Source organism: Electrophorus electricus, chromosome 5, assembly GCF_041902795.1.
Source record: "Electrophorus electricus isolate QZ-2024a chromosome 5, ASM4190279v1, whole genome shotgun sequence".
Classification (NCBI taxonomy): Eukaryota; Metazoa; Chordata; class Actinopteri; order Gymnotiformes; family Gymnotidae; genus Electrophorus; species Electrophorus electricus.
The window spans coordinates 3,131,095-3,154,631 of record NC_137501.1 but is presented as its reverse complement, the minus strand read 5'-3'; the positions used below and the strand labels follow the sequence as shown (position 1 = coordinate 3,154,631).

General features: G+C 49.9%; 1 protein-coding gene across 4 annotated transcripts in view; it reads left to right on the top strand.

The window, feature by feature from the left end:
- Positions 1–23,537, top strand: part of arb2a (ARB2 cotranscriptional regulator A) — a 119,561-nt gene that overhangs the window by 88,740 nt on the left and 7,284 nt on the right. The window contains exon 11 of one of the 4 annotated variants that reach the window (XM_081715000.1): positions 20,067–20,144. The exons of the other annotated variants lie outside the window; for them this stretch is intronic. Coding sequence (XP_081571126.1) covers positions 20,067–20,113 — 47 coding nt within the window. The 3' untranslated portion in view covers positions 20,114–20,144. The remainder of the gene's footprint in view (positions 1–20,066; positions 20,145–23,537) is intronic. 4 annotated transcript variants of the gene reach the window in all.

Below are 23,537 nucleotides of genomic sequence, written 5' to 3'. Positions count from 1 at the left end.
TTTTTTATTGAATTTGAGGGTGGTTGTTTTTTTTTTTCTTTCCACAGGGCTTACCCATCATGATCATGTCTAGTTTTAAGGTTGATCATCAGTTGGTCACCAGATTCACAATTGCTTTTGTGTGTGTGTGTGTGTGTGTGTGTGTGTGTGCGTGCGTGCGTGCGTGCGTGCGTGCGTGCGTGTGTGCGTGTGTGTGTGTGTGTGTGTGTGTGTGCGTGCGTGCGTAGATTTTTTTCCCATAATATTCACAAAGATGTCAGTAACGACATGCAGCTTTAAGATGGTCATAGACGACACGTGTGTGTGCAGTTCTGAGCCCCAGGACAATGTCAGTCTAACCACCTGATGTACGAGTTCAACTCGTGTGAGAAGCGAGTCAGGAAGCTTTACTCCTGGGGTAGTAAATACAGGACGCAGGCTCTGAGACAGGTGGGACAGTCCAGCAAAATACGCCCTCACTGATTTCTACGTCCTGTAGCGTCCACACATGACACAGCAGGACTACCGTGTCCTTCATTTTCTTATCTTATTCTTTCAATGTTTCTTTCTTTCTTGTAACTGACCAACATTTTTGGTAAGCTGTGTCCTTCAGAGATCTCTGGTGGTATCTATTACAGGCCCTACAAACCCCACTGAATCTGAACTAAGTGCCTCACGTCTTCCCCCCACACCCTCCTCCCATAATGCCCCGTTTACCACTTAACCGTCCCCGCGGTGCTTAGCACGGTTCACACACTGGTCAGTGGGTGACCACCAGGCCACGAGAGTCTGGATAGGCCTCGACTTGGCTAAGAACAGGCCTGCTCCTAACCCTGTGAACATGTCCTGGACCCGTGGCTCCGTGCTCATGCGGGCGGGGCATGAGCCAAAACCTGCGTCCCAGCCATATGGTGTGTCTCCTAGTTGTCATGGAAGCAGCGTTAAACCTTAAACTTAAAGAGGCAGAGCAATCAATGGACGTCGCACGGGGGGGGGGGTTTGACCCCCATTTCAAAATACAGAAAAGTGCGGCTGCTCTGTGCATCCCGGTGTTCGTGTGGGGGATGAAGAACAGATTGAGGGCTGGACAAGCTGTCTGGACAGGCGAGGGTTAATCTGGAAGGGGGTGATCAAAGTGTTTACTCTTCTTCTCCCCGGGAATTACCTCGGATCTGTGGCGAGTCCTTTGAGACACTAGCGATAGCATTAGCGGTAAAGCTTTGGCCTACGGGGGCGGATTAGGCTCACGGCTTCTGGGGGAGCTGTGAACACGAACCTGTTGAAGCTCACGGAGCTGTCGCACATATAAACACTGCCTGGGCACTGCCTGCGCGCGCGATCTGAAGAGAGAGCGCGCCGAGAATCGGCGGCGGCACGCGATAGCGTCGCTTTGCCGTCGCCTCACGAAGCACATGACCAGAAAGAGTGCAGCTGTGCCGCTTGCACGTTTGAAGTGGTAAGCGAAAGGTTCGCTCCAATTGCCTTCTTCAGATCCGAGCTACAGATTTGTTAAGTCCGCCATGGAAAAAAAGAAGAAAAGAAGAAAATGCGGCATCCAGTTCGAGTCGTCTTTCCTCTGCCACGTTTGTTAGGGGGCCTCCAGTCCGGTGGCCCCCTCCCCTCCCCTCCAGCCGACACTAACCCCCTGTCCGCTTCCGTTCTCCGAGATCTCCCGACTTAGCTTCCGGTGGCATTAGCAGGTGCGCGTCTCTACCGCACAGGCCACAGTGTGGGCGGGGCCTCCTGCCCGTCAGCGAACGGCTCACTTAGGAGTGGCGAGCCACGCGGAGCACGACGCCTGCCGGCACTCTGTTCCCTGTGCCCGGACAAGGGCCTCATCAGAGGACAGGACTCTTTCAGTTCTTATTATATTCCCCTACCCCCACTCCACTCCCTCTCACAAGAGCCGTCTTCCCTGTGTGTGTGTCTCTCTCCCACATGCACGCACGCACGATGGGCTATGAGTGTGTTTCATGCAGCCAATTTATTACACTGGCAGACTAATGGGGCGCTTTTCTTTGACAGCTCTTGATAAGGGAGGGCGAGAAGTTGCTTGTGCCGAGGGTTGGAAGAACTGCGGGAGTCATGATAATTACTATCAAAGCAGCCATAATACACATAATAGAATACTCTGTTAGAGAACACTAATCAATTAATTAGGGTCTGATGTGTCATTCTGTGTTATGTTGTGATTTTATTTTTTCTTCTTGCTGATAGCATTTAGTCATTAAATTGAAATGTGTTTTCGTGTGTGTGTGTGTGTGTGTGTGTGTGTGTGTGTGTGTGTGTGTGTGTGTGTGTGAGAGCAGCCCCTCCTTTCCTCAGGGTTTCCTCTTTTTTCTTTTTTTACAATTAGAATTTAATGAAATGCACATTTAATATCATTGTTAGAGGAAACGGAAGAAAGCGAAAAATAAACAAGAATGCTTTGAGAATATATTAGGAAATGTACATAATTGCAGAAGATGATTAAGAAAGAAACATCCTTGAAGGTCCTTGAGTTTATAATCAGCCTAGAAATTAAAATATTTACTTGTGTGCCCCTGCCCCTCCCCCCCAAAGTGGGATATTATTTATATAAATATGTAAACAAAGTTGAGTGAATATTCTTCACCGGCATGTTGGAGTGCACGGCAGTGACCTTGGCTCAACGCCCACGCGCCGGGTTGACAGATAAAAACTTTATTACGCACGGACGGGGCGGGAAGCAAACAGCCCGTGACACGCGTGCGCGCTGGGTATTAGGGGAAATATCGCAATTAGCGCTCGACTTCCTGCCGCCAAAACGCCGAGGTGAGGGGTAATAAGTGAGGTTTGTTTGTGCTGGTGATGACTGGCTGTAATGAGAGAGGCCGTGCTGGCCCCTCCGTGATGCCAGTGCCCCCTGAACAACACCCCCCGCCCCCCCAGGCTCATGCTCGACCTGCCGCCACACCAGGTGGCTCCTCTCCGATGCCACCCTTCGGTTATCAGCCCAGTGCGGCTCGATGGTGAAGAGCCCTGGTCCGACGTGCGCGCAATGCTAATGACCCCTCCCTCTCGCCCACGCCTCTTTGTGAAGATACAGCCTTGAGGATGCAGCCTCGCTGGAAGATTCACAGATGTGAAGACGGGTGTTATAAATGCTATTTCTCTCTTTTTTTTGTGTGCGTGTGTGTGTGTGTGTGTGTGTGCTTGCATGTTGGGCACACCTGCCCTCCGCGGCACATGTCGAAGCCGCGGTGTTCCAGCCAGAGAAGGCAGGAATGTGGCCCGTGTAGCCGTCTAATCGCAGCGACCCCAAAATGGCCCACCTTATCACCTCTCCCTCTGAGCAACACAGCCCGCAGGCAGGAAACACAGCCTGCTCTGCGTGTGCCTGAGTGGACATGGGACTTATCTAATCAGCAGAGGGTTGCTGTCCATCCCCATCCCACCACACACACACACACACACCCCCATGTGAATGCTTTGTCTCCTGCTCCTTCTATCTGTCCAAGCCAGATCACTCCTGGCATGGGCACATTTGTCAGGAAGGTCTTACTTGGAAATGTCAGGTTTTGGCAAGTGCTCAACATAGCTAAAAATGCTATGAGGTCCATGCCGGACGCTCTGCATTTGATAGATCTTATAGTGGATTGAGTAGTGTCCTCTACCCTAGGGAGTGCCCTCTGGGCTCCTATGTCTCTGGAGGGACTAGTTGTCTCATTCTAACGCATAACGGACAACTAATCAGGTTAATGGACATGCTAACGCCAGTGATTCTTTTTAACCTGTCGTTTGGCGTGATCTGCCCCCTTAAAATGCCATGGAAACAAAGCCCAGGTGATGATGTCCGTTTGTCTACCCAAACCAACTGTGGACGTTTGGGAACTGGGAAATAAAGGCTTCAGCGGGCATGGCTCCTCCGGGGACTCCTCACCCCACAGCTGGCACTGGTGAGCCTGGCGCCGGCTGGCCGCCCGCCAGCCTGAGAAACCGTCCGAACGAATCGCGCCGGGCGGCTATCGGCCATTAATTATCTCTACGAGTGTCACGTAAGACGGAGTCGAATCCAGGTCAGAGCAAAAGACTTCAAAGGTCTTATCAGGGAGAGGTTGAAGGGCAAGCTCTCCCCCGCGGCTTTAATCTCAGGCCATGCCTGGGGAGATTTGCGGAGATCTGCGCTGACATTTGGCCTGCAGGCGTTGCCCCTGGTCACATGCCGGCCGGGCCTCGGCTGGCCACCGTGGAACACGCAGCGGCTGGACTGGGACTCTGTGGCTCAGGCGCCCCAATACTCACCTCTTGAGGGGCCCCACGACGTGGCTCCATGAAACAGTTGACAATTGACCCTCTACATCCAGGCATGCCTGTCCTCTGAACTGCTTTCCATGTCCAACCGGACCGCACCACCCTGCTTGTTTCATTTAGTGTTTTGTTCGTTGTTTATTTGCATTATTATCATGTTTGACAGGCAGTCATAACAGAAGTAGGATATATAAGTACATGGGCATATACAAAAAAGTAATAAAAAAGATTGCTATTATATATTAGCTTTTATATGCCCTTCAAAAGTAATATATCATAATAAACCATAATAAACTTATAAAGTCAAAACATGAGAGTATGTAAATATTTGTAGAGAATCTCGTGCTTCTTTTATTGTGCAAATGGATGTGTACACTTGAGAGCCGTGCAAGCGTAAAGCATAAGTAAAGGTATTTACATTCATCAACAGCTTTAAAGAACTCAAGTACTTGGGAAAGAGAGAAATCATTACTGTTGTTTTATGTTTTAGTTACTGTAATGCAACCTTTCACCCCAATTCAAGAAGAGAAAACGGAATACAGTATTATTCAGATTGGTTTGGGTTTCCAAACATATGTCTGTAAGGTAATTTCTCTACCGTACCAATGTAAATTATAGAGATAAGAGTGCCACACACACAAAATAGACATGTAATATGTAGGTTCACTAATTACAGAAACAATTTCTGCATTTAAATATTTCTGTAATTAAACATTAAGTCTATTTAGGGCTATTGTGAATCCAAAGCATCTTCGGTGCAAAATGTTGATATTTAATAAAAGTGCTTTTATTAACAGTAACTTGGGTTTAAACAACAGCAGGCTACATATTAATGTACCTAGACCTAGCAGAAGTGCTGCTTCTCTCAGAGGGCCTTGGGCAAGAAAACACCTCCTAAAGGAACGTGGGTAATAAATACAGTATCTCACATCCCCATGTAAGACAAATCCTGTTCAAGTAGGGCTGGCAATTCTACTCATTTTAGCACCTTGCTAAATGTTTCGGTTTGACTGCTGCTGCTGCTGGAGCTAACTTTTAAATGTAGGCTATTCTTGTAGCCTTCTCATACTTACAAATGTGTTGTTTTCATTTGATTAAATAGATAATAGATAACCATTAGCTAATGTTCTGTGTTGTCATAAGGTGCACAGTATAGGTCTGAGTGCTGAGGTCTGCTTTACTGAGTCTAAGGTTTGCTTCGTTGAGGTCTGAGGTATGCTTTGTTGAGGTCTGAGGTATGCTTTGTTGAGGTCTGAGGTATGCTTCGTTGAGGTCTGAGGTATGTTTCGTTGAGGTCTGAGGTATGTTTCGTTGAGGTCTGAGGTATGTTTCGTTGACGTCTGAGGTATGCTTTGTTGAGGTCTGAGGTATGTTTCGTTGAGGTCTGCTTTAGCCTCGATTGTGATTAGCGTTCCCTCCACTCATCCTCTAGTCAGTTGTTGAGCATATTTCCAAAATAATGTTTAGCGGTTGACTTGGCAAATGTGGCAAAAAGTTTCATGTGTTCTAATATTCCCGCTCATGTGGGCGGTGATGTGTAAGCGTTGTGTCCAGCATGGGGGTTATGTGGAAATATAGTATCAACCTGCCTGCACCATCACTGAAGGCAGTTAAACATAAGCCTTAAAACTGTCTGTTTTGTTTTTCTAAAAATAATATCCATGGTGTGGCAAAACCCGGTGTACCCCCCCATCCCTGAGACGTATGAACGTGTCCGTCAAAGTTATAGAACCCGCTTGGAACTTTTTTTTTCCCTTTTCAGATAGGCTTTATGGCTCCTCCATTCATGTACAGTCATTTTCATGGGCGCGCTTTGAAACACCCTATTAGATCGCTCACCCCTAATCCTAATCCCAACTCAGTGTTGAGCGTCTGATTTGTGTAGTAGATTAGTGCACAGCTTCCTCTGGGCTCTCCTAACCTCTGGAACCTGCTGCCTCTTTATCCTGGCCAGGCTGTGTTTTCCCAAGAAAACCATATTACAGTGTTTGGGTCATCATCTTTTCTTCTGCCTGGCTACTGTAATCCTGTTTTGTGTGTCATCTGGCGGTGTCAGCAGATGGTGGTCTGAGCAGGCAGTTTGACACCCAGCTCACAGCTGTCTGGCTGGCCTGACAGCCATCCTTTGTCTCTCGTCATCGGCCCAGAGTGGCGGTTCTCGGGCCCCATTGTGCCTCTATTTAACCCCCCTCTCTTTTGGAGAGGTTCAGCTAAAATGTGTGTAATGTATGCAGTAACATAACTGCCAAAGTTCTCCCAGTCACGAAAACGGTTCTCTGTTTCCCTCGCTTGCGGTGTGGGGGTGGGGGTGGGGGTGGGGTGGGGGGGGGTGGAGGACATATGTGGGCGAGGAGTGTTTTGGGAGTATCTCTCGCTCTTTCACTCGATCTCTGTTTCAGCTTTGATGGAAGCGTTAGCATGATAGCAGAATGTGAGGGGGCTTGGTATTGCCCCCTGATGAACTCCGAGCTCTGGCTGGTTTCCATGCGAGCGGTTGCTTGGTCTCACTTAGTTCCAGCTCAGTGCCTGTGGTAGCCTACAGAGCCTCAGCTTCAGCCTGACCCTGTGACCCATGTCCATCCCTTCGCTTTACTGCCATTTTCTGTGATATTCCCCTTTTTGTCTCTCTTCCCCCCCCCCCCCCCACACACACACACCCCAAATCATAATATCTTCATAAGACTTCATTTTGGAATTAATTTGTCAAATGAAAGCCATAAATAGTGGGAGAGACCAGACAGTCACTAATAGATACAGAGCAGTGCTATTCATGAGAAACAGTACTGTTCATGAAAGAGAAAAGACGGAATTGAATTTAAGTGTTCTAAGTGTTAAGTGTTCACGCACTTAAATTGAATTTATATTTCCCATTAGAAATGTTTGAAATGATAATTTATCTTAAGGCTTGATGTAAGGTAGGGTTACCAAGGCAAGCTTTAAAATATAAACTATACATTATTATTGCTGCTATTGTAGTGACTATTAATTAATGAATTCTCGCTTGTGCTAAAATAAGGTTCCATCTAAATACTAATGAAACGTGCCATTACTGCATCAGTCGTGTGAGCATCTGCAATATCTTACCTTTGTTTTATTTTTCTTTCATAACAAGCTTGTTAAATCAGCTTTACGGATCTTCCAGCCCAGAGTCTGTCTGTCCTGGCACAGAACCTGCCCTCAGTTATACACTGGGCCTGTGTTCAGCTGTGATTAATTCACTGGGACGTGTTCAGTCCATTGTCAGCTCATGCAGTGAACTTCTCACAGGTTGGTGTGTGTGTGTGTGTGTGTGTGTGTGTGTGTGTGTGTGTGTGTGTGTGTGTGTGTGTGTGTGTGTGTGTGTGTGTGTGTGTGTGTGTGTGTGTGTGTGTGTGTGTGTGTAATTGCTGATCTTCAAGCTTTCAGCCAGCTTGTCCCTTGTCTCTGTGAGCTGTCCCAGACATGCTGTGTGAGGTGTTTGTCTGCAGTGCGCAGGCAATCAATACTCTCCCATTTAAAGAAGTCTAAGGTCAGCTCTCTGCACTGATAATGTGAATTGTTTTGTTAGACAGTCAAAGGTCAGATAATAATTATTTTTCTTAACCGCTTCTTTTGCGGGCTTGATCAGTTTCCTGTCAGGTATGGCCACTGCTTGTCTTAGCTTGCTGCATACTGTACTGTTGGCAGAAACCAATTTGTTGTTTGGGAAAGGGGGTGGGGTGTGTGTGCTCTGTGTAATCTGTGATACTCCGTGTGTGATAGAGATGTGTTTATATAAACACAAAAATGTGTCCATGACGCAAAGTGCATACGTGTGTGTGTGTGCATGCCTGTTGAGGGTGTACAGGTTAAGAGTTTGCCCACTCTATCTGGCTTTGGTGCAGTATCTTCTCTCTCCTTCAGATTCTCGTGTGTGTGCATGTCCGTGAGTGCGTGTTTGCATGTGCATGTATGTGTGTATGCATGTGTGTGTGTCCATGTGTGTTTGAGGATGAGTGGGCGCACGTGAGTGTGTCTGGACACATGCCATATGCATGTGTGTGCGCACGCGTGTTTTTGAGCGTGCGTGCGCAGGTTTATATGAGTGTGTGTGTGTGTGTGTGTGTGAGTGTGCATAGACATAGAGGTTTGAGGCACGCTTCATCAGTAACCTATTAGGGGAGCGTCAGGAAGCCACACACACTAGTTGACCGACTGCCTCACACCGCTGTTTGGTTACCATTGTAATCAGAAGCAGACAGGAGAACACACACACAGAATAGAAGGAAAACTATGGAGCACCTTCTGCCCCAGAACCATAACAAACGCCATCAGCCAATCACAAGTGGGCTTTGCTGGGGTGCCGTTTAGCTGGTAGGTGGGCAAAGTGGCCTCCTTTTGCTTGAAAGCTGTGTGAATTCTAACAGTGGATACTGCTAAAACGACCTAACATGACCTCACAGCTCTGAGTGGTCAGTTCACAGTCATGTTAACTACACTTGTTAGGTCTGAATATTTATTTGCACTAATGTTTGAGATTTAATTATGAAAAACCTGTTAAAAGCACAGTTTTGTCTTTGGTCCAGTACAAATGTGCCTGGTTATGGTATTGATTAGGCAAAATAAATGATTTGCTTAATAAACAGAGATGTGCAAAGTATTTGATCCATTTTTGCAGCAACATGTATTTGCCCTCCCCTGACCTCCCAAAAAGAAAAACAAAGTCCCAGAAGTTCACATTTGGCTGCATTCAAATGTGCCAATCGATGAACCTAATATGTGAACGTGGCTTTGCGCATTTTCCAGGGTTAATGAATGGCACCTGTATTGATCTCTATGGGAAATGTTTATATGATACAGAAGCCATTTAAAGGGAGGGGGCTCGGCTTTCTGGCAGTGGGGGAGGGGTTTTCTGGGGGGGAGTGGTCACCATCGGCCTAGACTTTCAGAGGGAGATGGAGCTATCAAGATTGCATATTGACAGAAGGGCCCGGGTGACTGAACCCCAGCAGTCTGGAATAAACTGGCAGCGTGCAGTCATTACCGTGGCCGACCACGGCCTCCCGCAACCTTGAGCCAGTCGATAAGCTATTATAACCATGCAAATTGTGGCCAAATCAGAGATCTGACATATCGGAATTATATTCTCTCGCAGCCGCCGGCTTATACATCATTATCAGAGCGCTGGGGGGAAGAAGCAACGTGCTCACGGTTGCTTTGCCCCCGTGCTTTGTCTCTAGGGCTGGGTTACGGGGCAGAGGCTCTGCTCTGGTCGCACGTGCTGCAGGGCACCCCGCGCCGCCAGGATGCCAGGCGAGGGGGCAAAGCCGATGTAATTGCAGCGTAAAGGTCGTGTAAACACCCCGGTATCCTTGTCCTTGAAAATGTCAATAGGTGCACGTTAGCAAGAGGGGAGGTCGTTGGCTGGGGTCAGGAGAAACACCACGGCCCCTTCTGTGTGCGTGTGTGGGTGGGTGGTTGGTTGGATGCGTGTACGTGCGTTGTCTGTACATATGTAGGTGCGCGTCTCGTTGGGTTGATCATCTGCAGGCATTACACGTTAGACGGCCTGGATGTCACCAGAAAGAGCTTAGTAATCACTGGTCACCGTAGCGACCAGAGACCTGAGGAGTGTAGAGGTGACAGAGAGGCTGTATGTCCCATACAGGTGATATGCTTTTATATCCCCTAAATACTAGTTCTCAAGCTTAGATAGTATTTAAGGGCTTAGTTTCCCTTGTTCGTGTGAGGGTTTTTAAAAAAAAAAAAATTTAATTAAATCTTGGAGATGAATTTGCCCAAGACAGCGGAACACGTGTCCTGAAAGTGAATTCATCCCAGTTATATTTATTTTTTACTTCTAGTGCATTGCATTCTAATGGAGACAGCATCACCATGAAATGCTGCGACTGGCTGCCCAATCAGAGTCCGTGTTCTACGGGGGCACACCGGGGCTCCGCGGAGCGCAGAGGTTCAGACGGCCTCGTGGGCACTGGCGCAACAGTCGCCCGGCATTCTAAAATACACAAATTTGTTCCACCAAGTTTTCCGATGGCTCGCAGATGGGCAGCGATTAATCAGGGAGGTAACTGTGAAGTAGTTTGCAATTAGACGGCAAAGCTCTGAAGCATGCTAATTGAATCAGAAAATTAGAGCGACTGTGCAGTAATTGGCCAGTTCCCATGCAGCAGGTGCCAGCCCACTCGACTGTGGAACAAGGTATTTAAGTCACATTAGCCAGAGTAAAAATATTCCCTGATATGGAACACTTAGATTTTCTGCTCGTTTTCACCGGCGATGTCAGCGGCGGCAGACCCAGCCGCCTTGCAGTGCAATTACGACAGGCACTGCCGCGCAGGAAATTGACTTTCCGCAAACCGCCTCCTCTTCTGGGGGGGGGTGTTGGCGTGACAGGAAGTCACAACTCATTAATGGTGGCTGCAGCAGCAAGGGTTTGCTATTTTTTTTTCTTTTTTTTTTTTTGGTCTTTTTTCACACCACCCAATCCGATAAGGAGGCGCGCACTGGCCGTCTGTGTGTTTATAGTGGTCATTTCTTAGCATTATCCGGTGTTGTTTGTTTTGTGCCTTTGGTGTGGGCCCAGAAGACGACATGCGTCACCACGTGACTCTGCCATGTGTAGTAATAGCCCCACCTCTATCCCAGACACTCCCGTGTGTGCACTTTGACCTGTTAAACTCATCTTTGATTGGACGAACAGCTTAATCCATCACCTGCCTCATCCGGCTGCAGCATGTAAGGACATGGGAGCCCTGCAAGTTCCATGTTCTGCTGCTCCATGAATGTTGTGATATTTGGTCCCTTGTGTGTGTGTGTGTGTCACAGTGCCAGTGTGTGTGTGTGTTAGGGTCTGATTGTTGATAGCTGATTGTTGATAGCTGTAATGTAGCTTAACCAAAGCCACCGTGTTTTGTGCGCGTGCGTGTGTTAGTGTGTGCGCGTGTTAAAAGAGTAAAGGACGTCTGCGGTCGCTCCCACCTCACCTTCCCCCGGTGGACTCGGCTCCTGACAGCCCTGACAAACATGAAAAACCAGGAGTGGAATTAAAAATTGATCACATGGCGACGGGCTTGGCGCTTACTTTGGGCTGGTACACTATCAGCGAGTCCCTTCTGTGCACACGGAGCACAGGCAGAAGTTCTTTGGGCCTGTTGGAAGAACAGAAGGAGAGAGGAGAGAGTGGGTAGGAGTCCCTGGGTGCCTTTAAACCACACCCTGCATTCCAGCCCTGTGTGCATGGGAAGACACAGAGAGAGCAACCAGAGACTCACTCCTGCTTCTCTCTCTCTCTCTCTCTCTCTCTTTCTCTCTCTCTCTCTCTCTCTCTCTCTCTCCTCTCTCTCTCTCTCTCTCTCTCTCTCTCTCTCTCCTCTCTCTCTCTCTCTCTCTCTCTATCTCACTCCCCCCTCTCTCTCTCTCCCTCTCTCTCCCTCTCTCTCTCACTCCCTCTCTCTCTCTCTCTCTCCCTCTCTCTCTTTATACATTTTTCTTTCTTTTTTCTCTCTCCTGCTTTCTTTGAATCCTGCTCTTACTCTTATACTTTCTCTCTTTCACTTGCTCTGTCTGCATTGCTCTCTCATTCTCTTCCTCTTTTCCCTCTCTCTACTTCTCTTCCTCTCCCCATCTCTCTCCCTCTTTCTCTCTCTCCATCCCACTACCACTCTCTCTCACTTTCCTTTCCTTCTCACTGCCTTCTCTCTCTCCCTCCATCTGTCTGTCCCTCTCTCTCTCTCTCCCTCTCTCTCTCTCTCCCTCCTCCCAGGCCTGCTCAGCATGCAGAGTCTGCTTTTTCTACCCCACTTTGATATCTTCATCTGCCCTGCCAAAGCGCCTGGCTCTCTGGCATGTGTGAACTCCACTGAAGGTGGATTACACTCTCCTCGCCTTGTGCCTCACCCCGACTACGTATTACTTATTTGACATGAAATTCTCGCAGGTTCTACAGACCAGGGTTATTAAAGCCTCACAGCCAAATATTTGCATGTTAGAGAAATTTAGGGAGCTGAGGTGTGTGTGTGTGTGTGTGTGTGTGTGTGTTTACCAGTGTGCAGGAGAGCATTCTAATATGTTTCTCATTGTTCCTTTATACGTGATTGAGTTCAGGCTGTCAGTCAGACCTCACCTTACCTTGTCCTGGTAATGACTTCCTGGAGACCTGAGGAGAACTGATCAGACTGATTGATCAGATAGTTTTGGGCTTCTCTTTCTTCGGGCTTATAACCGCCCTGTCACGCAGGATTCCCTCGCCCCATCCCTGTCTGTCATCTGTCATCTGAGAGCTGCCTGTTTCAGTTTGGCCATTCACCATTTCAGTATGGACAGCTGTATCGTGCTCAAGTTGACCAGTTTGTTTGGGTAGTAAGATGTGGTTTTTTCCCGATGGGACACTGAGGTAAGAACAGAATCCGGCGCTGGGATCCGAGGAAGCTCAGAAAACCGGCAACACATCCGCGCGTTAAGATGTGGGCCATCTGGCTCATAGTCGCCTCACTCAACGGAACGCCGGGATTTCGTCCTTGCGCCCCTCTTTCCGGACCCTGACCTGACGCGAGGAAAGGAGGAGAATGGAAGAGGGGAGCTTGTTTAATTGGTCGCGGGGCTCGGAACAGCTCCTCCCCACCGGACGGTCTGTGACACCATCTTATTTTTCACGCCCGGCGCACGTCATCGGTCCCCGCGACGCGGATCGTTTTCTCTCCGCTGCTTGGAGCCCTGGCAGTCCCTATCGCGCAGTCCCGCCGATGCCGGTTTAGCGTGGTATCCTTTACCAAGCTGTTCCTGACTGTTCCACAACCAAGGCTGGCACGTGCTAAGGGGTGTCCGTCAACTTTCAACTCCCCCTCACCCAGACCCATCCATTAGCCGCAACTGCTCCGGATCAGATTAGGCTGTACTACACTAAAGCAAATCTACTTTTCTTATGGACTAGTAACCCCGCAGCGCGGCTCAGGGTAGCACACTTCATTTAAGGGCCGCCTCTGATTAAGGACCAGTCGAGGACAAGGCCCATCAGATAGAGCACCCCTTTGCCCTGGGAGAGGGGGATGTGTTACCTGCATCGCTAATGCAATTACTCGCGCCTGGCTGGTCCCTTGCTTGTGGCCCGGCCGGTGTCCTGTCCCTGAGGTGCGCCCGCTGGGGGGTGGGGTACGGCGTTCGCCCGAGTGGCTTCGGCTCTGCGGTGATGGCACGGTGCCTGATTTGATGTGACCCGCTGAAACTGCACTTAATGGAAGGGACACCTTAAGGGGGTGTGATGGAGTGTGATTGTGTGTGTGTGTGTGTAGACGTTTGCGTCAGTTTTGTAACCACTTACGACTCAGAGGTTGTGAGTGCATGTGCCTTCACCGCACCCAGTAATTGCTAGTGTTCGATTGTGCGCGCCTGCGTGTCCGCCCGTGTGTGTTTCTCGCGCCGCGTCTCCTTGACTGACACGCGGGCCCCTCCTGGTGTCCCTTCACACTGCGTCTGACCCCGGCAGGGCGGGAGGTGGATTTTAACCGCCAGCACGCTGATGCAATCTGCTGTAAACACGTTAAGCTCGTCCCCTCACACAGAGCAAGGGCAAGCAGCCTAGCTCGCCCTTCCCGATACCCCCACCCCACCCCCACCCAGCACCTGCCGCGTGACCCAAGCAACCCGGCTCCCCCCCCCCCCCCCCCCCCCCCCCCTCCCCAGCCAGGTACGGCAGTCAGGCGACTCCCTTCCCACCAGCCGGGTCCCTGTCTGGTGCCAAAGGTGTGAGTGAGTGACGTGCTACTCTGGCCGACCTCGGCTCTTGGCATGGCGGCTGCTTTAATGGGATTAGCTGGGTAATGCCGACTCTGGGTCTGTCCCTCTCGCCGGGACCTTTTTTTAGCCCCGGCCGTGCGCGCCGTGCCAGGGTCTGCGGAGTTGAAGGAACGTCAGGATGGGCACACAGTGTGAGGGTATGAGAGAAAGCAGGGTCAGAGATCCGGGCAGCGGCCCGGCCGCCAGAACGGAGCTGCGGCCTTTTTCCATACTCACCGTCGCTCCGTAGTCATAGTCTCCGGGCATAACACAGACCCATCAGATGTGTGTTAGGCACATGTCCGCCCTGCCCCGCCCCGCCCCACCCCCTCGCCTGTGCTGTGTTCAGGAAGGCTTCCAGGTTCCCATGTGTGGCAGTGATTGGCTTTGGGAATTGCTCAGGCGAGCATGCGGAGTAAATCTGGTATCCGTGCAGGCCGGTGCAGAGCCACCCAAGACTCGGTTATCCCTCTCTCTGTCTCATTCCCTACGCCTTCCTCTGTGTCTCTCTCTCTCTCTCTCTCTCTCTCTCTCTCTCTCTCTCTCTCTCTCTCTCTTCCCCTCTTCCCTCTCTTCTCTCTGACTCTCTCCTTCTTACCTGGTTTTGACCGCCGCTCTACACCGGCGTTGGCCCAAGCTGTCTGCCGTCCGTGACAGCGGGCTGTCCCTGAAAGGCACAGGTGCGCTCTAGGGTCGGCGGGGGCGGGGCCGCCGATGACAGCTCCTCACCCCGCGTCAGTGCACAGGTGCGCCTGGCCAACACCTGCGGGCCCATGGCCCGGGACACAGGAGGGCTCCAGAGGCACCACTCAAAGACTCACACGGACGTGCTGGGGCAGCTTCACGCGCGCACACACGCACACGTGCATAAAAACACACGCTAGTGCCCGCACATGGTCACATACCAGGCGGAGGGGGTGCGTGATTAGGTTACCTGCTTGTCATGGCACTTTTTTTGTTTATGTGACGCTCCATCAGATTTCAGGGTTTTCACCCGCATCGTGTTCTTTGCCTCCTTTCCTCTCTCTCTCTCTCTCTCTCTCTCTCTCTCTCTCTCTCTCTCGCTTCCACTCTCTCTCTCTTCCACTCTCTCTCTCTCTTCCACTCTCTCTCTCTCTCTCTCTCTCGCTTCCACTCTCTCTCTCTCTCTCTCTCTCTCTCTCTCTTCCACTCTCTCTCTCTCTCTCTCTCTCTTTCTCTCTCTCTCTCTCCATACCTCTTTCCTTTTTGTCTGTCATTCTTTGGGAATGGTCACTGGGAGATTTGTGGGCTGAAAGCATGTGAGATGGATGTGGGCACCTCAGCTGGCTTAAGACAACATTCAAACATTTAAATGAGGTTTAAATGCGCACTTTCACAGGGCTGTGGCAAATATATCCAGGTACAGAGTAGATATTAAGTGGATTTATAGTTTCCCAGTTAATCTCCTGCCCCTCTCTTCCTCCTCCTCTTCCTCTCTTCCTCTCTCTCTCTCTGTTCCTCCACTCTTTTGTAAACACCAGATGAAGAGCTGTAATTAGCCGGTGTTCTAAACCCCATCAGGAAGGTCGTGAGGATTTTCACTCCTGTTCTCCCTGCCAGTCCTCTCACTCTGCTTCTCTCTTCCCGCTTGTACGCTCAACCATTTGGTTGTCCTTCTGAGGAATTTCGGTGTTCATCGCGACTTTATCCCTCAAGTCAGTCTCCTTTCGTCCTTGTTTAAAATGAAAAGCAGAAAACGCACGCACAGGAAAAAAAGTCTAGGCCTTGTGTTTAGACAGTAGTCATGGCTCAGCGTGCACTAAGACTCTTTCCCAGTTAAAGCGCCATCGTTCAGATCAGCTAAAGTAATCAGACTGAGATAAGTGAACGTCGTGTTGTGTAGTCAGTGTGGTGTTGTGGCTCAGTATGAGCGAGAATGAATCCGTTATGTTTTAGTCTCACATTCTCCCTATGCCTGCTCAAAGAACAGAGATGGAAAATCTCACACACACACACACACACACACACACACACGGTGCCGTTATGCTCTTTCCTATAAAAGCTTCACCCTACCATTATATCTAAAAATTCACTCTCTGCTTTCTCCTGGCCATCAAGTCCAATCCAGACCTCCATAAAGAAGACAGAAGAAATCAATACTTTGCTATTACGAGCTAACATTTATAAACTTTTATTTAGCTTTGACTCTTCTTCCACCTGCCATTAGATGACTCCATTTCTCCCTTAGTTATGATAGGGAGGCTAGAGTGCACTCCGTAAATCAACCGGGAAAGTACAGATGATCGTGTGGGGCTCTGCTCCTGCGAGCTACTACACACACACACACACACACACACACACACACACACACACACACACACTGATATCCTGCACTCACAACTGAAGTAATAATAGCACAGGACAATGAGTAACACCATTCTCCACTATTAACTCAACTTCTTACTCCTTCTGTTTTTCTCCTGAGCTCTTTCACCCTAATCCGCGTTTAAAAGCCTTCTTCGCTAATTGCGTCGTAATGTACTTACAGCGATCGGGGTGAGAGCTTATTGAAGGTGGCAGGAAATAAACATTTCACCGAAGCAGCCTTCATCATCCTGCTTTTGTCATGGCTGTGTGAGGAGCTCGTTAAAACGATAAGTTATCGATAAGTTTAGGCGGGGCTGGAAAAAAAAGATTCTTGTGAAACTATAGTGGCAAGACGTGTCGTTGCTTTTTGCACTTCCAAGTGCAGTTGTAGTAAAAAAAAAGAGAGAGAGAGAGACGCTGTCTGTAGTAGTATCGTAATGCTCACTCGGTCTTCCGGGCATGCTACCTCCTAGAGAATGAAAGCATTCCCATCAGATCAAAAAAAATACACAAGACAAGGCTGATGGAGAAAGATCGCCGTTCCTCTCCGAGATGGCGCAAGAAGTAGGTGCTCGCGCGCCAACGGTGTGTTGGGAGAGCACGTTACGAATTAATGCACAAAGTAGAAAAGGAGAAAAAGAATGAACGCATGATTTGGGTCATCGGAGCGGGTGAGGGAGGGCAAGAAAGGAGAGAGATTTCTCCGGAAGGTTGAATGAACATCTGCGACATTTTCCAGAGACCAGCGTGGCCATCCTTGTGCAGGACAGGTCACAGAAGGGAATACTCAGGGCTCGTCTGCAACGGACCAGACACTGGATCTGAACTCAGAGACGGGGCTATGCAGCATTTTTGCCAGCCTGGTCCAACTGCTACCCGCTGACCACTCGCGTTACATGAGAGACACAGCAAGTAATTCGTCTTGCCTCTGTGGCCGAGGACCCAAGAGCAAGGCTCCTGAGTTTGCCCACAATATGTCATGTCTCTTTCCGAGCGGCAAACACATGGCACTTTTAGCCCAAAGTCAACCAACCACTGCGAATGCAGGCGGCTCTTAGTGGCTTTGGTCTGGCTTCGTGACTGTGGTGTGTCCATGCCCTCTGACCGCGCACACACAGGTGCCTTCCGAGGAGCGTTTCCAAGCACCGCGCCACCCACCACACACACCGCGCAAAGGAAAATCCAGGCGTGGCGTAAACGCAGGGTGGCCCCGTGCGCTGTGGCCCGGGCTCCCTAGGCAAGCACCTCGGTGATGACACGTTCAGGAAACCAGGGATTAAAAGTGCGCTGGCAGGCCTATAACCAAGAGCGCACGGTGATAAAACTGGAGCGCTTTCGGGACGTTTTGGGGAAGGATTGATGGCTGTGGAACCTGCAGCAGAGAGTGGGATTAACGAGGTGCTTAAGCCACGAGGGATGCATAGGGGGTGGGAGTATGCAATGGTGGTACTGGGTTTCAGATTGCAAAATTACATTGGTCGTTTTTGGGTTTTTTTTTTCATTCCTGTGGCAAGAGAAGAGGTGCTGGCACTCATAAAACATGAAATTGTATCATATCACTTAGCAGCTGAGTGCAGGAACCGCCACGTTTGAACTCACCAGTATAAATTCTACATAGTAAACAGAACGAAGGGAGACTTTTTCCGCAGTTAAATTATGATGGGGGGGGGCTTCAGCCACACTTTAACCACCATCTCTGCATTTGTTTCTTTCCATTTCTCTCTCCCTCATTCCTCCTCTGTGTCATAAATCTGTATTTTCCGTGCGATGTTTTGCATGTAACTTGACACCATTCTGACAGATGCCAGCTTTACTCTTGACCACTAAAGCGCTACAGCCCAGAGAGACACACCGACAGGCCCGTGGTGTTCATCGGCGCGGCAGGAAACGTGATTAACACTCTTTCACTTAACTGGTTGCCGAGTCTGTAAGGAAGGCGTGGACTGGCACACACACACTGGAGTCTGTCTAAAGCAGCGGTGCTTCTGCCGTTGTCTGATGCGAGCGCCTGGCTGCTCATTTCCTGCGCAAGCGCGCGTGCATCTTCGTTCAGTAGGAGGTGTCGCGTCCTGTTCAGGGGCCACGTTTGTCTTTTGCGTCCGCGTGGTGAAACTGTTTGTCTGTCTCACCTCGTTTCTCTGCTCTTGTACTGAAAACACTTCCTCACGCATCTTTCTCCTCCTCTCTCTCTCTCCCCCTTTTGTTGCGCGTCTCGTTCTCACGGTCGCACGCATACGGTAGCTCATCAGAGGCGTGCTCGCACCTGGTCTGACCTGCGCAGGCGGCTCCGGCCGGGGCTCGCGGCACACGTGGGTTCGGGGTCGGGTTGGGGGGAAGCGGACGCAGCCGTGCGGGTTTACATGCCGTGATTGATATGACACGCTGCAGGGTGAAAGTTTGCTCTTCTTTAAGACCCCCAACCCCCCCCCCCCCCCGCCCCCGTCAGGTGAGAACGTATCGATCATTTTATTCTATTTGTCACTTCTCTCTCACTGGCTCTCACCTCTCCGCTCGATAGAGCAGGATTGAGAGAGTCTTCTGTCCCTAACCCCCGCATTCACACACACACACACACACACACACACGTCCCAAGCCGTGAACCCTGCTGTAGTTTTGATTAATGGTGCTTGTCCACAGATTCGCGGCGAGATGGCGCATCTGCGTGTCCTACATGTGCGGATGTCGGCTGACGCTGTCGTAAAGCTCTGCGGACTCGTTCGAGGCAGGGTGCGCGTGCGGGCACGCGTGTTTGTATTTTTGCCCCCAAGCAAGGACAGATTGTGTCTCTTTTTGAGGTCAGCGTGGCCATGGAAGTGAGGGGACCTTGCCACGGACACACCTCCACTAAATTATCCTCCCTTCGCACGGCCACGCGCCTTCTCTCCGGTCCTTTCCACATTTCGGCCCGTCCGGACCGAGAGGAGGGAAGACGATACAGGGAACGGAGAGCTCTCTGCTCTTTCGCGGAGACACAGAGGCAGGATTCTTCAGCCTCGGACGCCTGCGGCGTGAAAAGTGCATAGCGCGGGGGGCCGAGGCGGCCTATCGGGAGGGCAACTCCTCCTACGCTTTGTTTATGCAAGAAAATGAGGCGCTTTTAGATGCCAGCTTTTGTTGCTTGTTTGTTTGTGAGGCTTTGTTTGGGTGGGCTGTTTGCACTGAGCCTACAGCCCATGCTCATTATGTTGGACTAACTTTCCGTCAGCGATCAGAAACTGGCCACCTGGCCACTAGTTTTAGCAGGACGCACATTTTCTCTTCCTTTTTCTTAGGAGGAATTCTGGTACCTGTTTTTATTCTTATTTAGACTGTTGTGTATTTTAAATAAGTGATTATTGTACTGTACATATATACACATTAGAATGGCATCTGCACGTACATACTCTCAGTATAATGGGCTCTCTCTCTCTCTCTCTCTCTCTCTCTCTCTGTTGCTGTCTGGAGGGTCCGAGTCCCAAGCACATCTTAGACCACACAAGCTTCCACATTCCTCTCCTCTAAGCAGACTCCATCTCTCCTCTGATCAGACTCTCTCTCTCTCTCTCTCTCTCTCTCTCTCTCTCCATCTCCTCTAAGCAGACTCTCTGTCTCTTCTGAACAGACTCTCTCTTTCTCCTCTGAACAATCTCTCTCTCTCTCTCACCTCTGCACAATCTCTCTCTCTCTCTCTTCTGACCGGACTCTCTCTCTCTCTCTCTCTCTCTCTCTCTCTCTCTCTCTCTCTCTCTCTCTTGCTTCAGTGCCTGACGGATTGCAGCCTCATCCTGGCTGCATGCTGCTATCATAGCACAGCTGGACTTATTTGGGGTCAAACTCAGGTCAGAGAGACTTCCAGAACGACAGAATATGGGGGAAAATCACCTTATTCGTGTAATTCATTCCGAAGCTGTACATAATGTTTACGTCTGTAGGACGGTAAGGTAACACAGGGGTTTTTGTGAGTGCAAATAACCTGCCTAATGAAGATCTGCTTTACTTTATAAGTCATAGAAGCAAGCGGAGCAGACACACTTCCACATCTGTACGAGACAATATAATCTGAAGTCTAATTTCTTATCTCAGAACCAAATGAATAACTCCGTCTTATCTGCGTCCATGTCTGTCCGACCTCGTCATTCTTCACTGTGCGGGAGCCAGGGGAATCCCGTACCTTTGCCCCTGTGCCCTGCTCCCGCCGTCTGTCCTGAAACAAACGGGGGAAATCCACTTTAAACAACCTCCCGGAGCACAGGGGCCCGGCCCTGTTCTGGAGGCCCCCCCCACCCCCCACCCCCGGTCGGTCGGCTCCCTGCCCAGGGGTCCTGACGCAGGGAGCTACGCAGACAAGAGTTTTTCGGAAGTTCCCGTCAATTAGCGTCCTCTCTATCACCGCCGTGTGACCCCTGGCCAACCGCCACGCTTCCTTTTAGCACTCCCGCACCAAATAAACAGGGACGTCCCCGTCCCAGAGCCGAGTGGTCTCTCATCGCCTGGTGGCTTGATGCAGTGGTAGAATACGCTGTCATGACCAAAGGTGTGAAAAAAATAGCAGAGGAGAAGCCCTAACGGGCTGACCTGAAATCCTAACGGGCAGTTCTGAAATCCTAACGGGCAGTCTTGAAATCCCAATGTCCTGTCCTGAATCCCTAATGGCCTGTCCTGAAGGTGTCCTTTCACAGTTTAGACCAATGGTGTGTAGGCCTGTGTACACAGTGCCAGTATGAGGCCTGGTCATGAGCCCACACTGAAGAGAAACCTGTCTGAGTCTGAAGAAGCCATGATAATGGAACTAGGGACACTCAACTGGCTGATGAGGTGTTGGCTTGCTACAACAAAAGTGTGGCAAAAGTGTTAACAGCGTGTGTTATTTGGGGGAAAAGCCAATGATTGCATTCATACAAGCATGCATAATACACACACACACACACACACACACACACCCCTAACATACATGGAAGCACCAGCAACACTCATGTGAAAAACCCATGGTCATCTTAATTGTACACTAAGTACAAACTCCCTCTTGTAGCCTCACACATTTACGTGGAGTACACGCTTGCTCTCCAAGCGCGCACACACACACACACACACACATTTGCACACACTCACTAAAGGGTCATCCCCTGCTCGTGCTGAGTGTGTGTGAACGCCATTAGCACATTCCCAGATAGCAGCCAGGGTCCTCTTATCTCCGTCCACCCATTAATTACACTTTGTTCCCCTAAGTGATCTATTTCTGCTCCGCCCCGCCTTCACCTCCCACTCCGGTCCTATCTGTCCACCCCCCCCCCCCCCCCCCCCCGCCCACTCCCAAAGATAACGGCGCTAATGTGAGGCTAGCAAGGTCACGTCGTCTGACTGGCCCCAGTGAAGTGCAGCCCCGTGCATTAGCCGCTAAAGCTAACGCCAGCCTGTCTGCCAGCTCACCATACATGGGGGTCATTCCGAGACAACCCCCTAATTGAAAATGGCAGCACAGACTGACCACTCTGCCTGCTCTTCTTTAGACACTCTCAAACCCCGGGGGGGGGTTGGGTCCTCTACTCTGGAAGGTTAGAAGGGTTTATCTTTCAAATTTCATCTGTCTTTCTTTAAAGGTTTTAACTTCTGTTTGTGCATTTGGGGGGGAAAACATCATCTTTGTTTGACACCGTAAGCCCTTGTTTCTCCTGAGTTGCAGATGATTGTGTCATTGACCCTGTTGACTGATTTACGCCCTATTGCATCACCCTCCTCCCACTGTTCAGCCAGTGAAGCATCTCCTCCACGCAGCGGTCCTGCTCGATCCGGGCGAGGACGGCGCCGCCTACGCAGACCACTCCTGTTCCCCAGTCCCCACGGTCCCGCCGTGTGCACTCCTGGCTCGTGCCTTTAGCTAGCCTGGTGTTAGCCCGCAGTTAGCCCAGCATATTCCTGGGAGTTATCCTGGAGCTATCCTGGCCTCAGACGAAGTACAAGAACTCCGAACGCAGCTGAGCTCCGATGGATTCCTCAAAAGCTCCTTGTGTGTTGACGGAAGGTCTTCTGAAGTGCCGCACGTTCCTTCATGTGTCACGGTGCATCTGGCCAGGCTATTCTGAACATGGCTTGGTGTGCAGTAGTTAACAGTGGCAGGTTAACAGTGGCAGGTTAATAGTGCCTTTTTTTTTTTTTTTTTTTTTTTTTTTTGAAGAGGTTGTATTGACACACACCAAACCTGTCGCACATCAGTGCAAATTCAGCCACACTGCTTGAGATATCACAGCAATACGCTCTGTAAAGACTGGAGGCCAGCAAGAGAAGGAAGCTGTGATGCATATTCCGTGATGTTTTGTGTTGGTGCATCTATGTATAGGTTTATCTGCAGAAGGCCAGACAATGGCTGTTTCCTCTTATAGCTGCAGTATACGTAAAACCAGTTGTTATCTTATGCTGTATGCCTGGAGAATTGTGTTGTGACAGTCTAAGAGTCTCATGTGTAGTCTGTGCTGTTTCACTTCTTTGAACACAATGCACGATGAGCGCCCGCATAAACAAGACTTAAACAAGGCGTTACTCCTTGGTCCGTAAACACTTACACAGTACCCTCATAAATACCTAAGTAAAATCTGAAACAGATGACTTCGTGGGGGCTTTTTTATGCTTTTGTCTGCATTGACAACTTCCTAAAACAATCTGTGATGCGTTTTATCTGGGCATGTGCACAGTCTTCGTCGTCCCCCCACACGATCCACTGCGTGTCATTGTATGCTCTTGACACGTCCTATTATACTGGGCTAAGCTTGTGTGAATTAGCTTTCCTGCAGGCCTATGTCGGGAGTTGCATTGTAAACAGACTGACGTTAAGCCTCGGTGCATTTGTTACCGTGATTCTGCCCCCACATCCTCCCTTCGTGCTTTCATTCAGAGATTCATCCTGTTCTGTTTACCTGATAGCTTCGGGGAACGACAGTCGTGTCATAAAGATCTGCTCGTGCTAGACAAGCAGCTGGGCTTTTTAATTGTTGCCAGCTTGCTCCCAGTGGATGGTGTGTGTGTGTGTGTGTGTGTGTGAGAGAGAGAGAGAGAGAGAGAGAGACTTCATACGCCTTCACAGTCACTAAAGCATTCTTTGCGGCCAGCGTCTCACCTGGATCGTGGACTGGTGCACTGCCCGGGCTGTGCTCGTATAGTGATTGTGTAGTGCTGGCTCATCTGCGGTATGAACACGCTAGCTCAGCGCTGATTAACTCGTGGAGCTTAGTAGCTGTTTG